Source organism: Ornithorhynchus anatinus, chromosome 2, assembly GCF_004115215.2.
Source record: "Ornithorhynchus anatinus isolate Pmale09 chromosome 2, mOrnAna1.pri.v4, whole genome shotgun sequence".
In the NCBI taxonomy this organism is placed as follows: Eukaryota; Metazoa; Chordata; class Mammalia; order Monotremata; family Ornithorhynchidae; genus Ornithorhynchus; species Ornithorhynchus anatinus.
Genome location: NC_041729.1, coordinates 26,283,720 through 26,302,893, shown reverse-complemented (window position 1 = coordinate 26,302,893; position 19,174 = coordinate 26,283,720). Strand labels below are relative to the sequence as shown.

Here is a 19,174-nt window from a genome sequence, read left to right as displayed (position 1 = left end):
TTTGGGCAAATCCCCTCTCGACCCCACAGGTTCAGAGCATTTCCCCCCGGCCCCTTTCCCCCACCCCAACGCTACAGGATTGTCAAAAATTTTCACCAGCGTTTCAAAGGGTTTGGTTGCCCCTACGGGTTTGTAGGGTTTTCCCGTCTCGAGTCCCACCGAGCTCTCTTCCTAAGTTTTACAGGGTTCTTTTTTTGTTTTGTTTTGTTTTTCTGCCCCACTACAGTTTACAGGGTTTTCTTCTGCTACGAACTTATAGGGTTGTTTTTTTCCTACATTATTTATAGGGGCCTCCACCCCGACAGTTCTTCCTCTCCAGCCTTATAGGGTTCTCCCCTCCTGGATCTTGGAGGGCGTTCTTCCCCTCCCCGGGCGGGGGAGGGGCCGCCCACTCGACGGTCGCGGGGTGGGGCTGGGGGTGGGGGATAGGCTCTCCCCCTCTCCCCCCCGGCAACCCCCCACCCCCACCACCGCCACCGGCCCAAACTGGCGTTCACTGGGCGAGCCCGGGGTGGCTGTGGCGGTGGAGGGCCAGCGTGGCGGTCTCCGTGAAGCCCTCCCCACACTCGGGACAGACGTAGGGCTTCTCGCCCGGGTGGGTCTTGGGGACGTCCCCCGGGGGGCCGCCGTCCTCGCCCTGGTGGACCGCCTCCCCGTCCGGGTGGCCGGGGGTCCCGGCGGGCCGATCGGGGGCCCCCTCTCGGGCGTGGCTCTCCTGGTGACGGACGAGGGCCAGGCGGTCGAGGAAGGAGGCCCCGCAGTCCGAGCAGCTGTAGGGCCGGGCCCCCAGGGGGCTCTTGAGGTGCTCCAGGAGGACGGAGGAGAAGGTCTTCCCGGCCTCGGGGGTCCCGTGGTGGCTCCGCTGATGGTGCAGGAGCTCCGAGCCGTGGCCGAAGGCCTTCCCGCACTGGGGGCACCCGAAGGGCCTCCCGGCCGGGCCGGGGTCGGCCCCGTCCCCGGGGCTTCCCCGGCCGCCCCCCCCGCCGGCCCTCGGGCAAGCCGTGGGCGAGCTGGTGCTGGAGGAGCAGGGCGCGGTCCGCGAAGCCGTCGCCGCAGTGGGAGCAGATGTAGGGCCCGGCGGGGGGCGGCGGGTCCGAGTCCCCGGCGAGGCCGCGGAAGGGGTCGGCTCCGGGCCCGGCCCCGGCGGCGGGGCGCGGGTAGGGGTAGGGGTTCTCCCCGATGTGGACGCGCTGGTGCTGGGCGAAGATGGCCTCGTCGTTGAAGCCCTTGCCGCAGACCAGGCACTTGTGGGGCTTGGCCCCGGGGGGCGGCGGGGCGGAGGGCGAGCCCCCGCCGCGGGGCCCGCCGGCCTCGTCCCCCGGGGCCCGGGCGCCCCCGTGGCTGGGCCGGTGGCGGAGCAGCTCGGCGGCGTCGGCGAAGGCCCTGCCGCAGTCGGGACAGACGAAGAGGTTCTCGTCCATGTGGGTGCGCACGTGGGTGATGAGGTTGGAGCTCTGGCTGAAGCTCTTGCCGCAGTCGGGGCACTTGTAGGGCTTCTCGCCCGTGTGGGTGCGCCGGTGCTGGATGAGGTGGGAGCTGCGGATGAAGCTCTTGCCGCAGTCGGGGCACTTGTAGGGCTTCTCGCCCGTGTGGATGCGCTGGTGGCGGATGAGGGTGGAGCTCATGATGAAGCTCTTGCCGCAGTCGGCGCAGACGTAGGGGCGCTCGCCGCGGTGGATGCGCTGGTGGTTGATGAGGTTGGAGCTGACGCTGAAGCTCTTGCCGCACTCGGGGCACTTGTAGGGGCGCTCGCCCGTGTGGGTGCGCTGGTGGCGGAGGAGGGTGGCGCTGAGGGTGAAGGTCTTGCCGCAGACGGGGCACTTGAAGGGGTCCTCGCGCAGGTGGGTGCGCTGGTGCTTGATGAGGGTGGAGCTGTGGCCGAAGCTCTTGCCGCACTCCAGGCACTCGTAGGGCTTCTCTCCCGTGTGCGTGCGCTGGTGCTGGGTCAGCTCGGAGCTCTGGATGAAGCTCTTGCCGCACTCGGTGCAGCGGTAGGGCTTCTCCCCGGCGTGGATCTTCTGGTGCTTCAGCAGGTTGTGGTTCTGGCCGAACCGCTTGCCGCACTGGCCGCACTTGTAGGGCTTCTCGCCCGTGTGCGTGGCCTGGTGCTGGATCAGGTCCGAGCTGCGGTAGAAGGCCCGCCGGCACTCGCCGCACTTGTAGGGCTTCTCGCCGCTGTGCGACCGCTGGTGCTTGATGAGGTTGGTGCTCTGGGTGAAGGCCTTCTCGCACTCGGTGCACTTGTAGGGCTTCTCGCCCGTGTGGGTCCGCTGGTGCTGCACCAGGTTGGAGCTCCAGCTGAAGCACTTGCCGCAGTCCGGGCACTTGTAGGGCTTCTCGCCCGTGTGGGTCCGCTGGTGCTGCACCAGGTGCGAGCTCTGGGTGAAGCTCTTGCCGCACTCAGAGCAGGTGTTGGGCCGCTCGCCCGTGTGGATGCGCTGGTGCCGCAGCAGCTTGGACCACTGGCTGAAGCTCTTGCCGCACTCGTTGCAGATGTATGGCTTGTCGCCCCCGGCCGGGCGGCCCCGGACCAGCTCCCGCAGGCCCGGCTCGCCCCCGCCGGCCGCGCCCCCCGCCGGCGCTCCCCCGGCGCCCCCGGCCCAGGAGGCCAGGGTCCCCCACTGCCAGCCGGGCTCGCAGGCCTTGGCCCAGTCCGCCGGGGGCGCTCCCCCCTGGGGCGGCTCTGCGGGGTCCTTCGGGTCGGGGCCGGGGAGCGGGTCCCCTGGGGGCGTCCCGGCCCCGGATCCTCCCCACGGGGGACCGTCCCCCTCCTCGTTATGGCTCCCGGCTCCTGCGGGGCGGGGGAGAGAGAGGGAGAGGGGAGAGGGCGGGAGGAGCATCCGGTCCTTGTCCCCACCTGGAACCCGGGGTTCTCACCCCCTGCCGGCGCCTCCTCCCACCGGGCCCCGCTCCCCTCACCTTCCGACGAGACCCCCACCCCGTCCTTCTCCTCGAGCTCCCGGGTCCCCCGCCCCGGCCCTCGTCCCCGGCCGTCCCCGCCCGCTCACCTGCGGCACCATCTCCCAGGCCGTCCTCGGAGCCCCGGAGTTCCGGGCCCCACAGCTCTGCCCCTCGCTCCATCCCCGGGATCGGTCCCGCTGTGGCCACTGGGGACCCTGGGGAAGGAGACGAAGGAGAAACGTGTTGGGGGGCCGGACGCTTGGCCCACCTGCGGGACGCCTCTCTGGGCTGGGAGTTGGGAGAGTCCCCAGGCGAGGGGCATCTCCGGCTGTCCCTCTCTTCGGGCCTCCGTTTCTCTCTCTCCCCCATCCCCGCCTCCTCTCCCGTCCCTGTCTGGTCTCTCCTCCTGGGCCCCTCCCCAGCTCTCTGGGCCTTAATTTCTCTCGTCGCCACAGGAGGGAGAACCATCCTCCAGAGATGATTAAGGGAAATGAGAAAAGCCCAATTAAAAGCTCGTCAGACATAAACACTTTGAACCCAAGGCATCCGGGCATGGAGGGCCGCCCAGAGGGGCGGGAGCTGGTTCCCCTAGCCAGGGACGCCCGGGGGCTGGGAAATGGGTCAGGGGAAACCTGTTATTTCACTAATCAGGGGAAGCTTGTTATGGCTCTAATTTTCCTCCTTAATGGGGCTGCTAATTAAAGCCAATAAACTCTTCTCTGCTGGATGCTGGAGAGGGCAGAGCGAGCTCCTGTCCATGAAGGGTTAAAAGGGACATTTTTCCTGAGGAGGACCGGATTCCCACCCGCCGAGCGCCCTCCCCGGGCACCTGAGCGCGGAGAGGCGCCGGGCCACTCCAGCAAGCAGCCAGAGGCCAATCGCCGGCCCTCCGCCCCAGCGGAGCGGGACGGGGCCTGAGCCCAGACTCCGGGATTGTAAGGTAAGCCGGCCTTTGAGGGGGGCCCAGAACCGAACGGAGTGGGACAGTGCAGCTGGAAAGACAGCGGTTGGACCTCAGAAAGAGTTTCCCGATTATGGGAATGCCCGTCTGTGGGAAACTGAGGGATTACTACCCCTGGAGTGGTCTCGGAAAAGAGAGTGCTCCCCCAGTCAGCGGGCTAGGCTGAGGGAGGCAGGGAGGAAGGGAAGGACGGTTTGAGCTGGAAGACGGGAGGGCTGGGATGACCTGTGGAGTCAAAATGGGGCATAAGGGCCAGGGTCCACTGAAATCCAAACCTGTGTAACTAAGCACAGGAGGTCTCTCTCCTGTCATCCTCCTCCCAGAGCTCCACCGAAACTTTTCTGCTGAGGTTTAAATTTAGCTTTTTCAGTTCTCCTCCGAGAGCTCTGTTGCTCCAAGTGAGTTTTCGGCCATTCGTTCATCCATCCACCCATCTAGCCATCCATCCACCCATCTAGCCATCCATCCGTCTGTTCGTTCACCCGTTTGTATTTATCGAATGCTCAGCGGGTGCCGGGCGCGGTACTAAGCCCAAGTGAGAATACAATAAAAAGAAGAGCCAGTCTCGCTCTCAAGAAGCTAACGTTCTACTGATTGTCCTCGACACAACCCAGCAAGTCCGGTTTCAGGCTCTAGAAGAGCTGGATCTCCGGAAGGAAATAGGGAAAGGATCCAGGAAGTGGAGTGGTCCACTAGCTGTTGTTGAAAAAATGAGAGAAAGAGGTTCTCGCCATAGTGTAGTGAGTTCTGCTGAGAACTAAGCTGGAGTTCTGGCACCAGTTCCGTACCCCCAACCTCAGAGAGGGAGTGGAGAGAGGCCTGGAGAGAGAAATAAGGAAAGGGCGAGGGATGGAGTTGGGCAAAGGCGCTGGGAAGACTGAGGTCAGAGAATAAAAGGCTGAGGGGAAATGGAAGGGCTCCACTGAAAGTCTTTCGGGGACGTTTTCCAACTTCACATAGGGCAAGAAGCAAAGAGACGAGTTTCCCTTGGTAACGGGAAGGATGGAAATTTGACCACTAGGAAGAGGAGAGAGCTTAGAATGAGACCCTCCCTGCCAAAGCCCTCCAATTTCTCCTTTCCGAGGGAAGGGCAGTGGTGCCGGGAGACGGGGAGTGATCGGAAGGTCTGAGGAGGAGTCTGACCGGGCCAAAGCACAGGCCGGGGAAGGAGTCTCTAAACGAATCGTTGCTTGGCTCTCGGGGGCAGTGTCGTGTGGAAGATATATCCCCGAGAACCCAAGAAGGCTGAGGCACGGTTTCCCAGCAATTCACGGGGGGAAAGGAAAAAGTTGAATGGAAGGAACCCTGGAGGTCTGAAAGCCAGGAGGGCCCCCCCAGGAGACTGGCCAGGGTTCATGTCGCCAGGGACTTTAACGCTGTTGGACTGAGAGAACACAGCCACTTAGATGACTCTCCTTTTTTCCCCGTCCGGATTCTGTTTTAGTGTCTGCTTCCCCCTATAGACCGTAAGCTCCTTGTGGGCAGGGCTTGTGTCTACCAATTCTATTGTACTCTCCCAAGTGCTGACTACGGCGCTCTGCACGCAAGAGACACTCGATCGATTCCACCGAATGACTATATTTCTCTGCTTCCTCTCTCCAGTGGTCCCCAAACTCCTGAAATCCCTCCCCTCTGTCACTAAAACAGACCCAAGCTGAAGAGCCTGAGAGAGAGACGTGGGGGGGGGGGGCCTATATTCAGGGGAAAAGGCCCTACCCCCTTATTTCAGAGGGTGAAAACTGAGGAACAAAGAGAAGGGACCGGCCCAGGGTGACCCTGAGATTACAGTGAGGGTCACCCGCTCTCTTGCCCCTCGCTCAGTCTCCCAATCCCTGGCGCTTTCTCCCACACATCTCCGCGAGCCAAGCATCCCGACCCCTCAGCTCTTCTCCTTTCTGTCCTCGGGTCAGACCCGTTCGGCTTCCAGCACCCTGCCTCGCCTCTCTCCCTCCAGGCTCCATTTCCCGCACTCGGGCCAGAGGGGCTCTGCCCTCTAGCCCCATCTCTCCTATTAAAGTCTCTTTCCCCTTGACCAGAATGCCCCACGCTTTTGGTCTTTTCCCCAGCCCAGACCCTTGCTCCCTTCCCAGAATCCTTTACCACTCACTCTGGGTTTCCCCCTCCCTCTCCTCCTCCCTCCCTCCCCGCCGCCCTTGGCCCCTTCACAAAAACCCCTAGGAGCCTACTGGCTGGGGAGCGGGGAGGGAAGGATGCACCCTCCAGGACCCTGGTGTCCTGCTTCCCAGTCCTCCCGACTTCCATTGTCTCCCCGGTAGGCCTCTTGGGTCCCTCTAGGCCACCCCTCCCCCCCTTCCCATGAACCCAGGCGTCCCCGACTCACGGCTCTGGGGGGCTGGGAGAAGCCAAAGATGGGGATTTAGCCCCAGGGGACTTAACCCCCTAAGTGGCGTGTCTCTGGGTGTTGGCTGGATGTTGATGACTCCGGGGTCTTTCTCAAGGGGGGCGATCCCAGTCTGAGGACCCGGGGACCAGTTCAGGGTGACTGGGACGGAGCAGGAAGTGACCCCAGCTTCCCGGGCCCCTCTAGCCTGGAGTTGGAGCGCCAGCTCTATGGGATTTAACCCCTCGCTGCCCGCGATACCGGAAAAAAGAGGAAGCACGGAGAGCCGGGGGCCGCGGAACAGGACGTCTGCCTTCTGAGAGGATGGCAGAGGCTGGGGTGGGAGCTGGAGGCTGGCTGCCTCAGGCAGAAACTCCACTCCCAAAGATAACGCCTCATGGAGTTCCACTTCTCAGATGGGAGCGGGATGCGGGAAGCGCGTTGGAGAGAAGGGCCGATATCTGGCCCCGTGGTCTTGGTTTTTCCAGGGGCGACTCGGCTTTACTCTCTCGTTTGGTTTTGTTTTCATTTCCAAGAGCATTTAGACAAGGAGAAAAACGGCTGGGGCTGGAGGCGGGAGCCGGGGTCAGGAAACCCGGGATTCAGAGAATGAGGTGGTTTCGGGAGGACAGCAATATGACACCTGGGCTTGGGGAAGGGAGCGGGGTCTGGAGAGATCCGAGGGCTCGGGAGAAAAGGATTCCTCAGTTCCACACACAGTAAGTGCTCAATAAATACTATTGATTTGCTATCGATTTACTGTGGGAAAGAAGCGGGGATGAACCGGGAGCGTTTCGGGGGTGGTGGTTCTGAATACTCGTCAGCTCAAGCGGACGGCAGAAATGCTCCAAAAAGCCTGAGGCGACTAACGTCACCGGACCTTTTTCTGCCGCGTGTTCGGCTGGCCCTTCGGCCCCTTCCCGACCCTCCGACCCCGGGCTCTGTGGGTCTGAATTGGAAAGCTTCCTCCCTGGCCACGCCAGGCGCTGGGACTTGTGGAGAACCTCCTCCCCTTTGTTTTCTGCGGCTCTGGGTCTGTGCAAGTGTGAGTTTGGGTGCGCGCGCACAAACCCGCCTGGTCTTTGCCCCGGCAGTTATCAGTGACTGGGGGGAGTCTTCTTTGCCACCTCAGGGTCTTGTCAACTCCTTTACAATTTCGGCCCTGGGGTTTCTTGCTAACACGTCCTCTCCGGCAGCGCTGTGACTGACTGGGCCCTGAGCTCCTCCTAACTATTGGGGGAGAGCCTCTTCCTCTTCTTTTTTAACTCTCAAATGGTATTTGTTAAGCGCTTACTGTGTGTCAAGCACTGGGGTGAACACAAGATAAGGTCGGACACGGTCCCCGGCCGACACGGGGCTCGCTGTCTAAATAGGAAGGAGAGCAGAGATTGAATCCCCATTTTGCAGTTACAGAAACTAGGGGCAGAGAGGGGAAGTGACTTGCCTGAGGTCACGCGGCAGCCAAGTGGCGGAGACGGGATGAGAAGCCGGGTCCCCTGGCTCCCAGGCCTGGGCTCTATCCACTAGGCCACGGTTCGCTTGGAACAGTGAAAGGGAGTGTTAACGGGGTTTGGATCTCCTAGCTGCTAGGCAACGAGAGCCTCGTGTTCCTGCAGGTGTGGACCCTGTGGGGGACGAGAGATGGCCGAGGGAAAATACCACGGGCCCAGGAGTCAGGACACCGGGGTTCTAGTCCCAGCCCTGCCACTGGAGTCTGCTGGGAAACTCTGGGTGAACCACATCCTATTTAGGCCTCAGTATCCTCATCAATAAATTGGGGACCCCGTTGGCATCCACAGGGAGGCGGGTAAGGTAAAATAAGATAAGATGGGAAACAGTGTGGTCTAGTGGAAAGGGCACAGGCCTGGGAGTCAGAGGATGTGGGTTTCTAATCCCACTCCGCTGCTTGCCTGCCGTGTGACTTTGGGAGAGTTGTTTAACTTCTCTAGGCCTCAGTTTCCTCACCTGCCAATGGGGATTCAATACCCGTTCTCCCTCCTAGACTGAGAGCCTCATGTGGGACAGGGATTGTGTCTGACCTGATTGATTTGTATCTACCTCAGTGTTTGAAACAGTGCTCGGCACCTAGTAAGTGCTTAACAAATACCCACCCCACACCCCCCCAAAAAAGGCATATAGAGATTCAGGGGTCTCTGTTTTTCTCCTACATCCTGAATGGCTACATTGTGGAGACCCCTCTCTCCTTTGGCCTTGGTTTTGTTTTTTTTAACAACTGTCAGTCTGTGGGATGATGGAGTGGGCCAGCTGGGTCATTGGGTGATTTACCTGCGGAATCCCAACCCCTCACTGTCCCTCGTTCGTCGCCCTCTCCAGCAGCTCCTTTCCCAGGGCTAGAAAGGGCTCCAGTTGGGGAAGGAGGCAGCGTGGCCTAGTGGTTAGAGCCTGGGCCTGGGAGTCAGAAGGACCTGGGTTCTAATCCCAGCTCTGCTACTTGTCTGCTGTGTGACCTTAGGTGAGTCGCTTCACTTCTCTGGGCCTCCATGACTCATCTGCAAAATGGAGATGAAGACCGTGAGCCCCAAGTGGGACAGGGACTGCGCCTGACCTGATTAGCTTGTATCTACCCCCGTGCTTAGAACAGTGCCTGGCATATAGTAAGCACTTCACAAATACCATAAAAAAGAAGAGGTTGTGCAGGAAAAGAAATGTGGGTACACAAACTCTAGAGAAGAGGGGAAGAGGGAATTCTGGCAGAGGGTGGCGGGGGGACAGGTCCATTAAGATGACCGGTCCAGACCCACCCGAATCCTGAATTTGGAGCCTCAGACTCATGCTGAAAGGCTAAAAAGCACTTACTGCCTTCTTTCCACACCTCTCTGCCCACTGCTCAATATCGATCGGTCAGTCATACCGATTGAGCGCTTACTGTGCCCTCAACACTGTACTCAGTGCTTGGGAAAGTACAAAGCAACAGTCCTCTTGGGGCAGATGTGATTTTAATAAAGTTTCGAAGGAGAGGAGGGTGCTGGTCAGCCAGATATGAAGGGGGAGGCTGTTCCAGGCCAGAAGTAGGATGTGGGTGGGGAATCGGTGGTCAGACGGATGAGATCAAGGTCCAGTGAGTAGGTTGGTGTTACGGGTGCGGAGTGAGCGTGCTGGGTTGTATTAGGAGAGCAGCTAGGTAAGATAGGAGGGACTAAGGTGAGTGCATTAGAGCCAATGGTAAAATAATTTCTGTTTGATGCAGAGATGGATGGGCAATCACTGGAAGTTTCTGAGGAGCGGGGAGACATGGATTGAACTTTTTTTTAGAAAAATGATCCGGCCAGCAGGGTGAAGAATGGACTGGTGTGGGGAGAGACGGGAGGCTAGGAGCAAGGAGGCTGATGTGGTAATTCAGGCAGTATAGGATGCACATATGAACGGGGTGCAGTTGGGATGGAGAGGAAAGGGTGGATTTTAGCGATGTGAAGGTGGGACCGAAGTGAAGGAGATGGCGGCAGATTAAATATGTGGGTCGAATGAGAGATATGAGTCGAGAGGAGCATCGGAGCATTTATTTTGTTGATTTGCTCCTTGAGGACGTGCCTACTCCCTCTACTTTATTCACCCAAGCGCTTAGTACAGTGTTTGGCCCGGTATAAGTGCTCAACAAATGGTGCAGATGGATTGATTTTCCTCCAGGTAGAGACCCCAACCAGTAATTGGAGGCCCCAAAATCCTCTTGGCCTGTCTACTTGGAACAAGTGAACCCGAAAACCGGTCAGCCCTCTACTTCCTGTGGTCAGTGTTGACGCGGTCTGGGTGGGGTGGGTTTTGGGCACAGGGGCCACACTTCGGCTCGGTGTGGCCTCCGCCAAAGCAATCAAATAGTCAGAACAAAAATACTACCACCTATAGAAAATTTAACTTTTCGCCATTTAGTAGGCTGTGTTCAACCTCAAACCACGGATGGAAGATACCCTAAAACTTTTAAAAGAGAGGGCCGTCACTTTTTTAATGGTATCCGATAAGCATTGTCTATGTGCCAGGCACTGTACTAAACGCTGGGGTGGAAAAGCTAATCAGGTTGGACACAGTCTATGTCCCACGTGAGGCTCATGGTTTTAATCCACATTTTACAGATGAGGGAACTGTGGTCCCAGAAAAAGGAAGTGATTTGCCTAAGGTCACGCAGCAGACAAGTGGCAGAGCCGGGATTGGAACCCAGATCCTTCTGACTCCCAGGCCCAGGCTCTATCCACTAGGTCACGACTGCTTCTCTACTTTTTTTTTTAATGGTATCTGTTAATCGCTTTCTCTGTGCCAGGTGATGTACTAAGCGCTGAGGTGGATCCAAGCTAATCAGGTTGGACACAGTCTCTGGCCCACAGGGGGCTCACGGTTTTAATCCCCATTTTACAGATGAGGGAACTGAGGTCCAGAGAAATGAAGTGACTTGCCCAAGGACACACAGCAGACAAGAGGTGGAGCGGGACTAAGAACTCAGGTCCTTATGACTCCCGGGCCCAGGCTCTATCCACTAGGCCACGACTGCTTGTCTACTTCATGAATTAGGTCAGTCAAAACTGTAATTACTGATTCCCTCAGGCTGTGGGAGGGGGAGTGGCCCCATGACATCTCCTTGCCCCAGGTCTCACAAACCCGTAATCCCGTCATGGCCCAATTTGGCCCTACTTTTCCTCTGGGAGGTTCTCCCACTCCAAAAGAGGTGTCCGTCGTCCCTGTGCAGTTGGGAAACCTCTACGTGCTACCGCTAAGCAATGGCAGCAATATCTTGGATGGTTTTCCTCACAGCAAATAATAATAAAAATAATAATGATGGTATTTGTTAAGCGCTTGCTATGTGCCAAGCACTGTTCTAAGCGCTGCGGCGGGGGGGAATACAAGGTGATCAGGTTATCCCATGTGGGGCTCACAATCTTCACCCCCATTTTACAGATGAGGGAACTGAGGCCCAGAGAAGTGAAGTGACTTGCCCAAAGTCACCCAGCTGACAAGCGGCGGATCTGGGATTAGAACCCATGACTTCTGACTCCCCAGCCCGCACTTTTTCTACCGAGCCACGCTGCTTCTTGTCAAATCACCATTCTATAAGCACCCTGCACATATGTACCCAGATTCGGATGAGGTAAGCATTTAGGAAATGGCCACTCGCCCTTGAACGCACACACATGACCAAATTTTGTCATAACTACCCATATCTGCTTATCTTGAAGTCCTGCAACCAGGAGTTAGTTTACTGTAATTCCTTACCTAGCTGGAGAGATTCCTTATGACCTGGGTTCTAATCCCCACTCTGCCACTTGTCTGTTGTGTGTCCTTGGGCAAGTCACTTCATTTCTCTGGACCTCAGTTCCCTCACCCATAAAATGGGGATTAAGACTGTGAGCTCCATTTGGGACAGGCACTGTGTCCAACTTGATTAGCTTGTAAATACCCCAGCGCTTAGAACAGTGCCTGGCACAAAGTAAGCGCTTAATAAACACCACTGTAACCATTTGAAATGTTTTTTCAAGATTAATTTGAGTTTTCAAAGTGTTTCCAGTAGGGAACCAATCAAGTTGTATCAGATAATCGGCTTTAAAGCATTCAATTGCCTAGACCCCTCCTACCTCACCTCACTACTCTCCTCCTACAACTCAGTCCACACAAGTCACTCCTCTAATGCCAACCTTCTCACTGAATCTCGATCTCGTTTCCCTCGCCGCTGACCTGCCGCCCAAGTCCTGCCTCTGGTCTGGAACACCCTGACAATTCATATCCGTCAGGCAATTAGCCTCCCCACCTTCATAGCCTTATTAAAGGCCCATCTCCTCCAAGAGGCCTTTCCCTAACCCAGACCTCCTTTCCTCATCTCCCTCTCCCTTCTTTGTCACCCTGACTTGCTCCCTTTATTCATCCCTCCCCTCAGCCCCACGGCACTTATGTACATATCCGTAATTTTATTTATTTACACTAATGTCTGTCTCCCAATTGTGGACAAGGAATGTGTCTGTTATATTGTGCTCTCCCAAGGGCTTAATACAGTGCTCTGCACACGGTAAGTGCTCAATACATACGATTGACGGAGATAAAATCCCTATAACATCCTCCCACCCCACCACAACTAGTGAGGTACTCAGCAGTCCCCCGGGACCCCTGATAACTCCTCACTGGTGTGGCCGGCATACGACCGTGCCCCAGCGAGCTCTGCCACGATGAACGTACAGGCCAGAGGAGAGCGAGAGGGTGCCATGTTAAGCTCCCAGGAACATTTCTGGCCCTGATGGGATCTGAAGTCCAAGCTCTGGGATGGTCCACTGGAGCGGACAGGTACCGTGGCCGCACAGCACCTTCTAGAACCTGGACTAAAATTTTAGGGAAACGGGCGGACTGGGAGTCACAGGGATCTGAGTTCTAATCGTGGCTCCACCACCTGTCTGCTCTGTGGCCTTGGGCAAGTCATTTCGCTTCTCTATGGCTCAGTTCCCTCATCTGGAAAATGGAGATGAAGACTGTGAACCCCATGTGTCCAACCTGATTAGCTTGTATCTACTCCGGCGCTTAGTAAAATGCCTGACACAAAGTAAGTGCTTAACAAATGCCATAAAGAAATCAACTGCTGATGGGAAGAGGTTATGACTGGAGATTGAAGCGAAGAATGGTGAGGAAGGTGGGGACGGGACAAAAAATGGCAGCTCGGGATTTTAGCGAACAGATGAAGGGAAAGCGATGAGAAGCTAGGGACAGTCATCATCATCAATGGTATTTATTGAGCATTTACTGTGCGCAGAGCACTGTACTCAGCACTTGGGAGAGTTCACTATAACAGAGTGGGTAGACACCTTCCCAGTCACGGTAAGGAAGTCTGTCACATTCAGCTGCATTATACTAAAGAAATAAATGCTTCGAATGAAAGTAGATGTCCTCCAGTCAATCAATTATTTATTGTGTGCTATGTGCAGAGCACTGTACTAAGCGCTTGGGAGACTACTATACAACAGAGTTGGTGGGCACATTCACTGAGTTTACAGTCAAGTCGGGGAGTCGGGCATTAACAGAAATAAACATCTCTAACTCACTATGGAGACGGGAGATCTTCCTATACAGTTTTACCCACTGCTCCTCCTCCGTTCCCACTCTCCTTCTTCTCCCTCTACCCCCAATTAATGCAGGTGTTACTGCAATGTTAATCTCACTGTTGGTCCTGTGGAAAGAGGGCAGCTTTGCGCCTCGGGATGCTTGGGCTCTGGTCCCGGCTCTGAGAGAGGGGAGAACGTGTGTAGAACATTTTAGAAAGATGATCCAAGGAGGACAGTGAATTATGGACTGGAAGGGGGAGAGGCTGGAGGCACGGAGACCCTGTGAGGAGGCTGACCCAGCAGTGGGGTTAGACAAGTGCCCAGACTGCAGTGGTGGCCATCTGGATGGAGAGGCGCTTAGCCCAGAGCTTTGCACATAGCACACACTCAATAAATAGCACTCTGCAAGGCCTAAGGGAAAAAGCATGGGCCTGGGAGTCAGAGGACCTGGGTCCCGATATTGGCTCCACCATTTGTCAGCTGTGGGACCTTGGGGAAGTCATTTCTCTGTGTCTCAGTTTCCTCATCCTTAAAAGGGGAATTAAGACCATGAGCCCCATAGGGACTGTGTCCAACCTGAATTGTTTGTCTCAACCCCAGTGTTTCATATAGTGCCTGGCACATAGTAAGCGCTGAACAAATACCATGGTTATTTTTGATGATGATTATTATTATGAGTACCACTGTCTGATGGAGAAGAAAGGGAAGATCCGGAAAATGTCATGGAGGAACAACCGTCAGGATTTAGCCACAGACTGGATGTGAGAATCAGGAGAGCAAGGAATCAAGGATCATGCCAAGGATTTGGGCTTTGGAAACAGGAAGGCTGGTGGTCCACTGTGATGGGAGAGTTACATGGAGGAGAGAAGATCACTGAAGACCTTAGAGAGAGTAACTGTGGTGGGATGGTGCAAATGGGAGCCAGATGAAGGAGGGGAGGAGAAGAGGGGACAGCGGGACTAGATGGATACTAAAGCTTGCATGAAAAAGGGAGGGAAGAGAGAAAGGAAGCTGAAGTCGGCCCAGGGAGGAAGGGAGGACTTCTTGAGAACCGAGGAGGTGACCATGGTGAAGGCCGAGGGAAAGGAGTCAGATGAGTTGAAGATAAGAGAGAGGGTTGAGGCCAGAGGCTGGTAAAGCTTAGAACATGTAAGAGGCCATAGGGTCTGAGCAGCAGACAGACCAACTGGAATGGAGTAAACCAGACTTGCAGTGCTCCAAGGGAGAGGAAATGGAAAGAAGGAAGCTGCAGAAAGTAATTTCTTCTAAAGTGTTCAAGGCGTTATACCGGGACCAATTGCAGAAAAAAAATACTTCCCCAAAATGGATTGTAAGGCAACAGAAAAAGCAGTGAGAGAAATAGAGACAACAGTAGGGAGACAAAGGGAGATGAGGAAATAGAGAAGCTTCCTTATGAGGCTAAACAGAAAGGTTAATCAATTGATCGGTCATATTTATTGAGCGCTTATGTGTGCAGAGCACTGCATTAAGCATTTGGGAGAGGACAATAGAATAGAGTCGGTAGACATGTTCCCTGCCCACAATGAGCATTTAAGACTCTTCAATCTGGAAAGACGCATGCTGAAGGGGCCCAGGACTGACTGAAATCAACAAAATCCTGCAGACCATGGATACACCCGGCTCAGTAGCTCCCATACACATCTGCCCCTTATATGCCTCCTACTGTTTTTAGTCAATTGTATCTATGTTTTTACTTACTTTATGTCTGGCAGGTTGCTTGTCTCTGCTGCTCAATAATAAACTCTTTGAGGGCATGAGCTGTGCCTTTGACTTCTCCTATATGTTCCCCAGTGCCCAGTACAGCATTCTGCTCGCGGGAGGTGCTCAGTGAATGTTGCTGCCACAGCAAATGGGGAATCGGTGCTCACCGAATCCCATGAGATTGGGATAACGGGACCCTCACATTTGGCCAATTAGGAATACAGGCTGATCTTCCTCCCCTGCATTTTCTGAATCCACCCCTTTCCCTCCTCACAATGGCGCCCGTCCCCACCCCGGTTCAGATCTTGAGCCCACGACCCAGGACAGCAGGTGGGGTCATCCCATGGGTCTACAGACTCTATCCTCTTCTATCTCCCAACTGCTTAGCACCATGCTCTGCATACAGTAAGCTCTCGATAAATTCCACCAATTGAGTGATGGTGTCCGGCCCATAGTAAGTACTTTCAGACATACTCTGACAACTCATCCCCAAAAAGAAAGGTTGTTTCTCTCACCCCAACACATTTCCACCTGTGCACGGATAATCCACCGCAGATGCTCAGCTATGAACAGAAAATGATGATAAAGAAGACCTTGCCCTGTCCAGCCTCCAGAATGGTTTCCTATACGCCCACGGGGCCTTCCTCCTCACCTCATCCCATGGTACTTTCCCTTTCATTCCCCTCCTCGATTTCTAACGATTTTTACAAGACCCTCTTAAAATGACAGATCACCACTCCATTTTAATAATCTCATTAGCATCTGATCCATTGCTTTTCCAAGAGAATGAATGCTCTTTTTTCAGACTCCCTCTGGGAGAAAGAAAGAGAGGGTGGGGGAGAGAGAGAGAGCGAGCGAGAGAGATCCTTCTACAATTTAACAGGTCATCATGGAAAGGCATTTTACAAGTTCTTTAAGGGTCCTCTGAAGGCAAGTGATGTCTAAGGCACCAACACCTAAAGTTCTTTTATATCACCTCAGAAAGGAAATTACCCTTCAAGGGTCGGGGGGGGGGGCATTAGTCCCCTGTGGACGCAGGATCCTCACTGGGGTGGGTTGGGGTCGGGGGTCAGGAGGAAAAGGGTTCTGGGGCAGCACGTCCCTGTGGGCCTTGGCCCATGGTAGTTGGCAGGTTAGGCTGGGTTCGGGTCCCTGCCTGGGTGGCTCAAATCGAGCTTGGGGATCGAGCTAATCGGATCATATCTCCACCAGGCCGACGGCTTTGGGCAGCGGCGGCTGGGCCTGGGCCGTCACTTTGGGATGGCGCTGACGCCCTCACGGATGTTTGTGCACATGTGGATGCTTCAGTGGGCGGTCAGGACAAAGCCATAGGTCTACAGAGCCATGCCCTCACAGTTCATGCCCTTAGCTGAGAAGCAGCTTGGCCTAGTGGATAGGCCCCAGAACCGGGAGTCAGAAGGACTTGGGTTCTAATTCCAGCTGTGCCACTTGCCTGCTGCGTGACTTTGGGCGACTCGCTTTACTTCTCTGGGCCTCAGTTACCTCATCTGTAAAATGGGGATTAAGACTGTGAGCCCTCTGTGGTTCAGGGATTGTGCCCAAACCAATTATTCTGCATCTACCCCAGCGCTTAGTACACAGTAAGTGCTTAACAAATACCACAGTTATTATTTCTATTATTATATTATCTGCTCTCCACAGGCCGTGAACACAAAAAGAGATTTGCGGTCTGACTAGGTTTTGTAATAGCTTGACCTGACCTGACCTTCTGGGTCTGAGGCCCCAGGGCGATAGGCTATGCCAGCTCATGCCGGGCTTCAGCCACCCCAGCCCCAATCTCCTCCCAGAGGGAGCGAGGCTTCAGCTTGGGAGGACGTTCTCACCGGGCCCTAGCAAGATGTCCTGATGATCCCGGAAGCCAATGGTAAGAAGGTGAGGGACTGCATGGCCTAGATCCCAGAAGCCCCTTGGTCAGCTCCCAAGTAATGTTTCTAGAAACATTCCTTTCTATTATTTAACATTAACAATAATGATAATAGTAGTACTTGGCAAATATTTGCTGTGTGTCAAGCACAGAGAAGCAACATGGTCTAGCAAAACAGAAGACAGGCTTGAGAGTTAGAGGACATGGGTTCTAATCCCAGTTCTGCCAAATGCTTGCTGTCTGACCCTAGGCAGTTCGCGTCTCTGTGCCTCAGTTCTCCTACTTAGACTGTGAGCCCCATGTGGGATAGGGACTGTATCCACCTAATTCACTTGTATCTACCCCAGGGCTTAGAACAGTGTTTGACACATAGTAGACCCTTAATAAATTCCTTTAAAACAAAAAGCACTGATCTAAGTGCTGGGGTAGATATAGGTAAATCAGGTCGGACACAAGTTCCTATACCATATGGGGCTCTTATTCTCAGTCGGAAGGAGATCAGGTATTGAATCCTCATTTTACAGGTGAGGAAAATGAGGCCCAGAGAAGTTGTGACTTGCCCAAATTCATAGAGAACACAAGTGGCAGGGCTGGGATTAGAACCCAGGTCCTCTGACTTCCAGGCCTATACTCTATAGGCCATGCTGATTATTATTATTTTAACAATGTGATCATGATATATATATAATAATAGTAACAATCATGTTATTTAAGTGCTTTCTATATGCCAGGCACCGTACTAAGCGCCGGGATAGATACAAGGTAATCGGGTTGGACTCAGTCCCTGTCTCACATTGGGCTCACAGTCTTAATCCCCATTTTACATATGAGGAAACCAAGACACAGAGAAGTGACTTGCCCAAGGTCACACGGCAGACAAGTAGCAGGCTCATGTACTATCCACTAGTTCACACTGCTTCCTTGATCTTTCTTTCTTCCCCAGCACCATGCATTCTCTCAGTCCACCTCAGGAGTCCCAAGTAGAGTCACTAATGCTAAAGACTGAAAAGTCACACATGGGATTGTGAGGGTTTAAATCCTGGATGGCAAAAAAGGTCCAACAGCAGCCCAGCAAGTGGAGGAAAGGAGCCAACAGTCATGTAGCAGGCTAGTTGGTGGTGGTGGTGGTGGTGGGGTGTCACTCAGTTAAAAAAAAAAAAGCATCAAAAGAATCACAAGATTATAATTTCTAATGTTGCCCAATCCCTGTCTGGTTGGTGTGAAAAAGAATCAAGAAATTCAGGAATAGGGAGATATATATATATTTTTAAATAAACGTGGGTTTTATCCCATTCAGGTGTAGTTTCAGAGATGAAAAAAGCCAGGATGGGCCTGGTCCTCGAAACCAAGGCAAGAAAGTGTTTCGAGGAGGAAAGCGTGGCCGGTAACGTCTGAAGCAACAGAAATGTGAAGTGAAGGAACTCTTACGATCTGATTCAAAAGAACCTGACGTGAAATCCGCGGGGGAGCGAAGATGGAACCTAGGGGTCAAGGAGAAAGGCCGTGGGGAGGAAAAGGAGGCGGCCCTTTTGAGGAATGGAGGTATCAGAAAGGCGGTAAGAAGGAGGGGTAGGATGGCTTGGCTTGTGGGAGGGAAAGGGTTATTCCCAGTGAGAGGAGAGAACCACCAGCTCCTAGAGAGGCTCTCTGTGGGCGGGACATCGGACTTCATTTCCGTCCGACCGTCCGTCCGCGTCCGTCCGCTCCCGCTCCCCAAGGCCCCAGCCTCCTTCCGCCCAGGTCCTCCGGGCTCCCGGCGCCCCCGTCCTCTTCCCCGCTGCCCTGCTCACTTACTCAGTTGTTGGTCAGCAGTGCCATCGCCACCCTCTGGGACGAAGGGACCCATCCTCTCCCCTCCTCTCCCATCCTCTCATCTCCTGGGGTGGCCCTCCTTCCTGGCTTGGGCGCCGAAGGCTGAGCGGGACCGGCTGGAAGGGTGCCAGGTGGCTCGCACGGTCAGGATGCCTCAGTCCACGGAGGAGGGTCGGATCCCCGTCTCTGTCAGAAAGAACAGAGGGGTCTGAGTTGCTGCAGTCCAGCACGGTTTCGCCCTCTGCCCTCTTAAGGGGGGAAAGAATGGGGGAGGGGGATGCAATCTCCTCAAGCCCTTTGACCTCCCTTTGAATATTTTGTAGGGTATTTGTTAAGCGATTACCGTGTGTCGGGCACTGTACTAAGCACCGGGGTGGATCCAAGCTAATCAGGTTGGACACGGTCCCTGTCCCACATGGGGCTTCGCGGTCTTAACCTCCATTTTACAGATCAGCGAACTGAGGCCCAGAGAAGTGAAGTGACTGGCTCAAGGTCAAGCAGCAGACGGGAGGCGGAGCTGGGATTCG

General features: G+C 55.0%; 1 protein-coding gene across 1 annotated transcript; it reads right to left on the bottom strand.

Annotated features, from left to right (window-relative positions):
* Window positions 1–453: 453 nt before the first annotated feature.
* ZNF629 (zinc finger protein 629) lies at window positions 454–18,866 on the bottom strand. The gene is given in 4 exon segments (XM_029058103.2): window positions 454–976; window positions 978–2,791; window positions 3,009–3,116; window positions 18,630–18,866. Coding segments are annotated over 4 exon segments (2,457 nt in total). The 5' UTR covers window positions 18,682–18,866; the 3' UTR covers window positions 454–493.
* Between the last annotated feature and the right edge of the window lie 308 nt (window positions 18,867–19,174).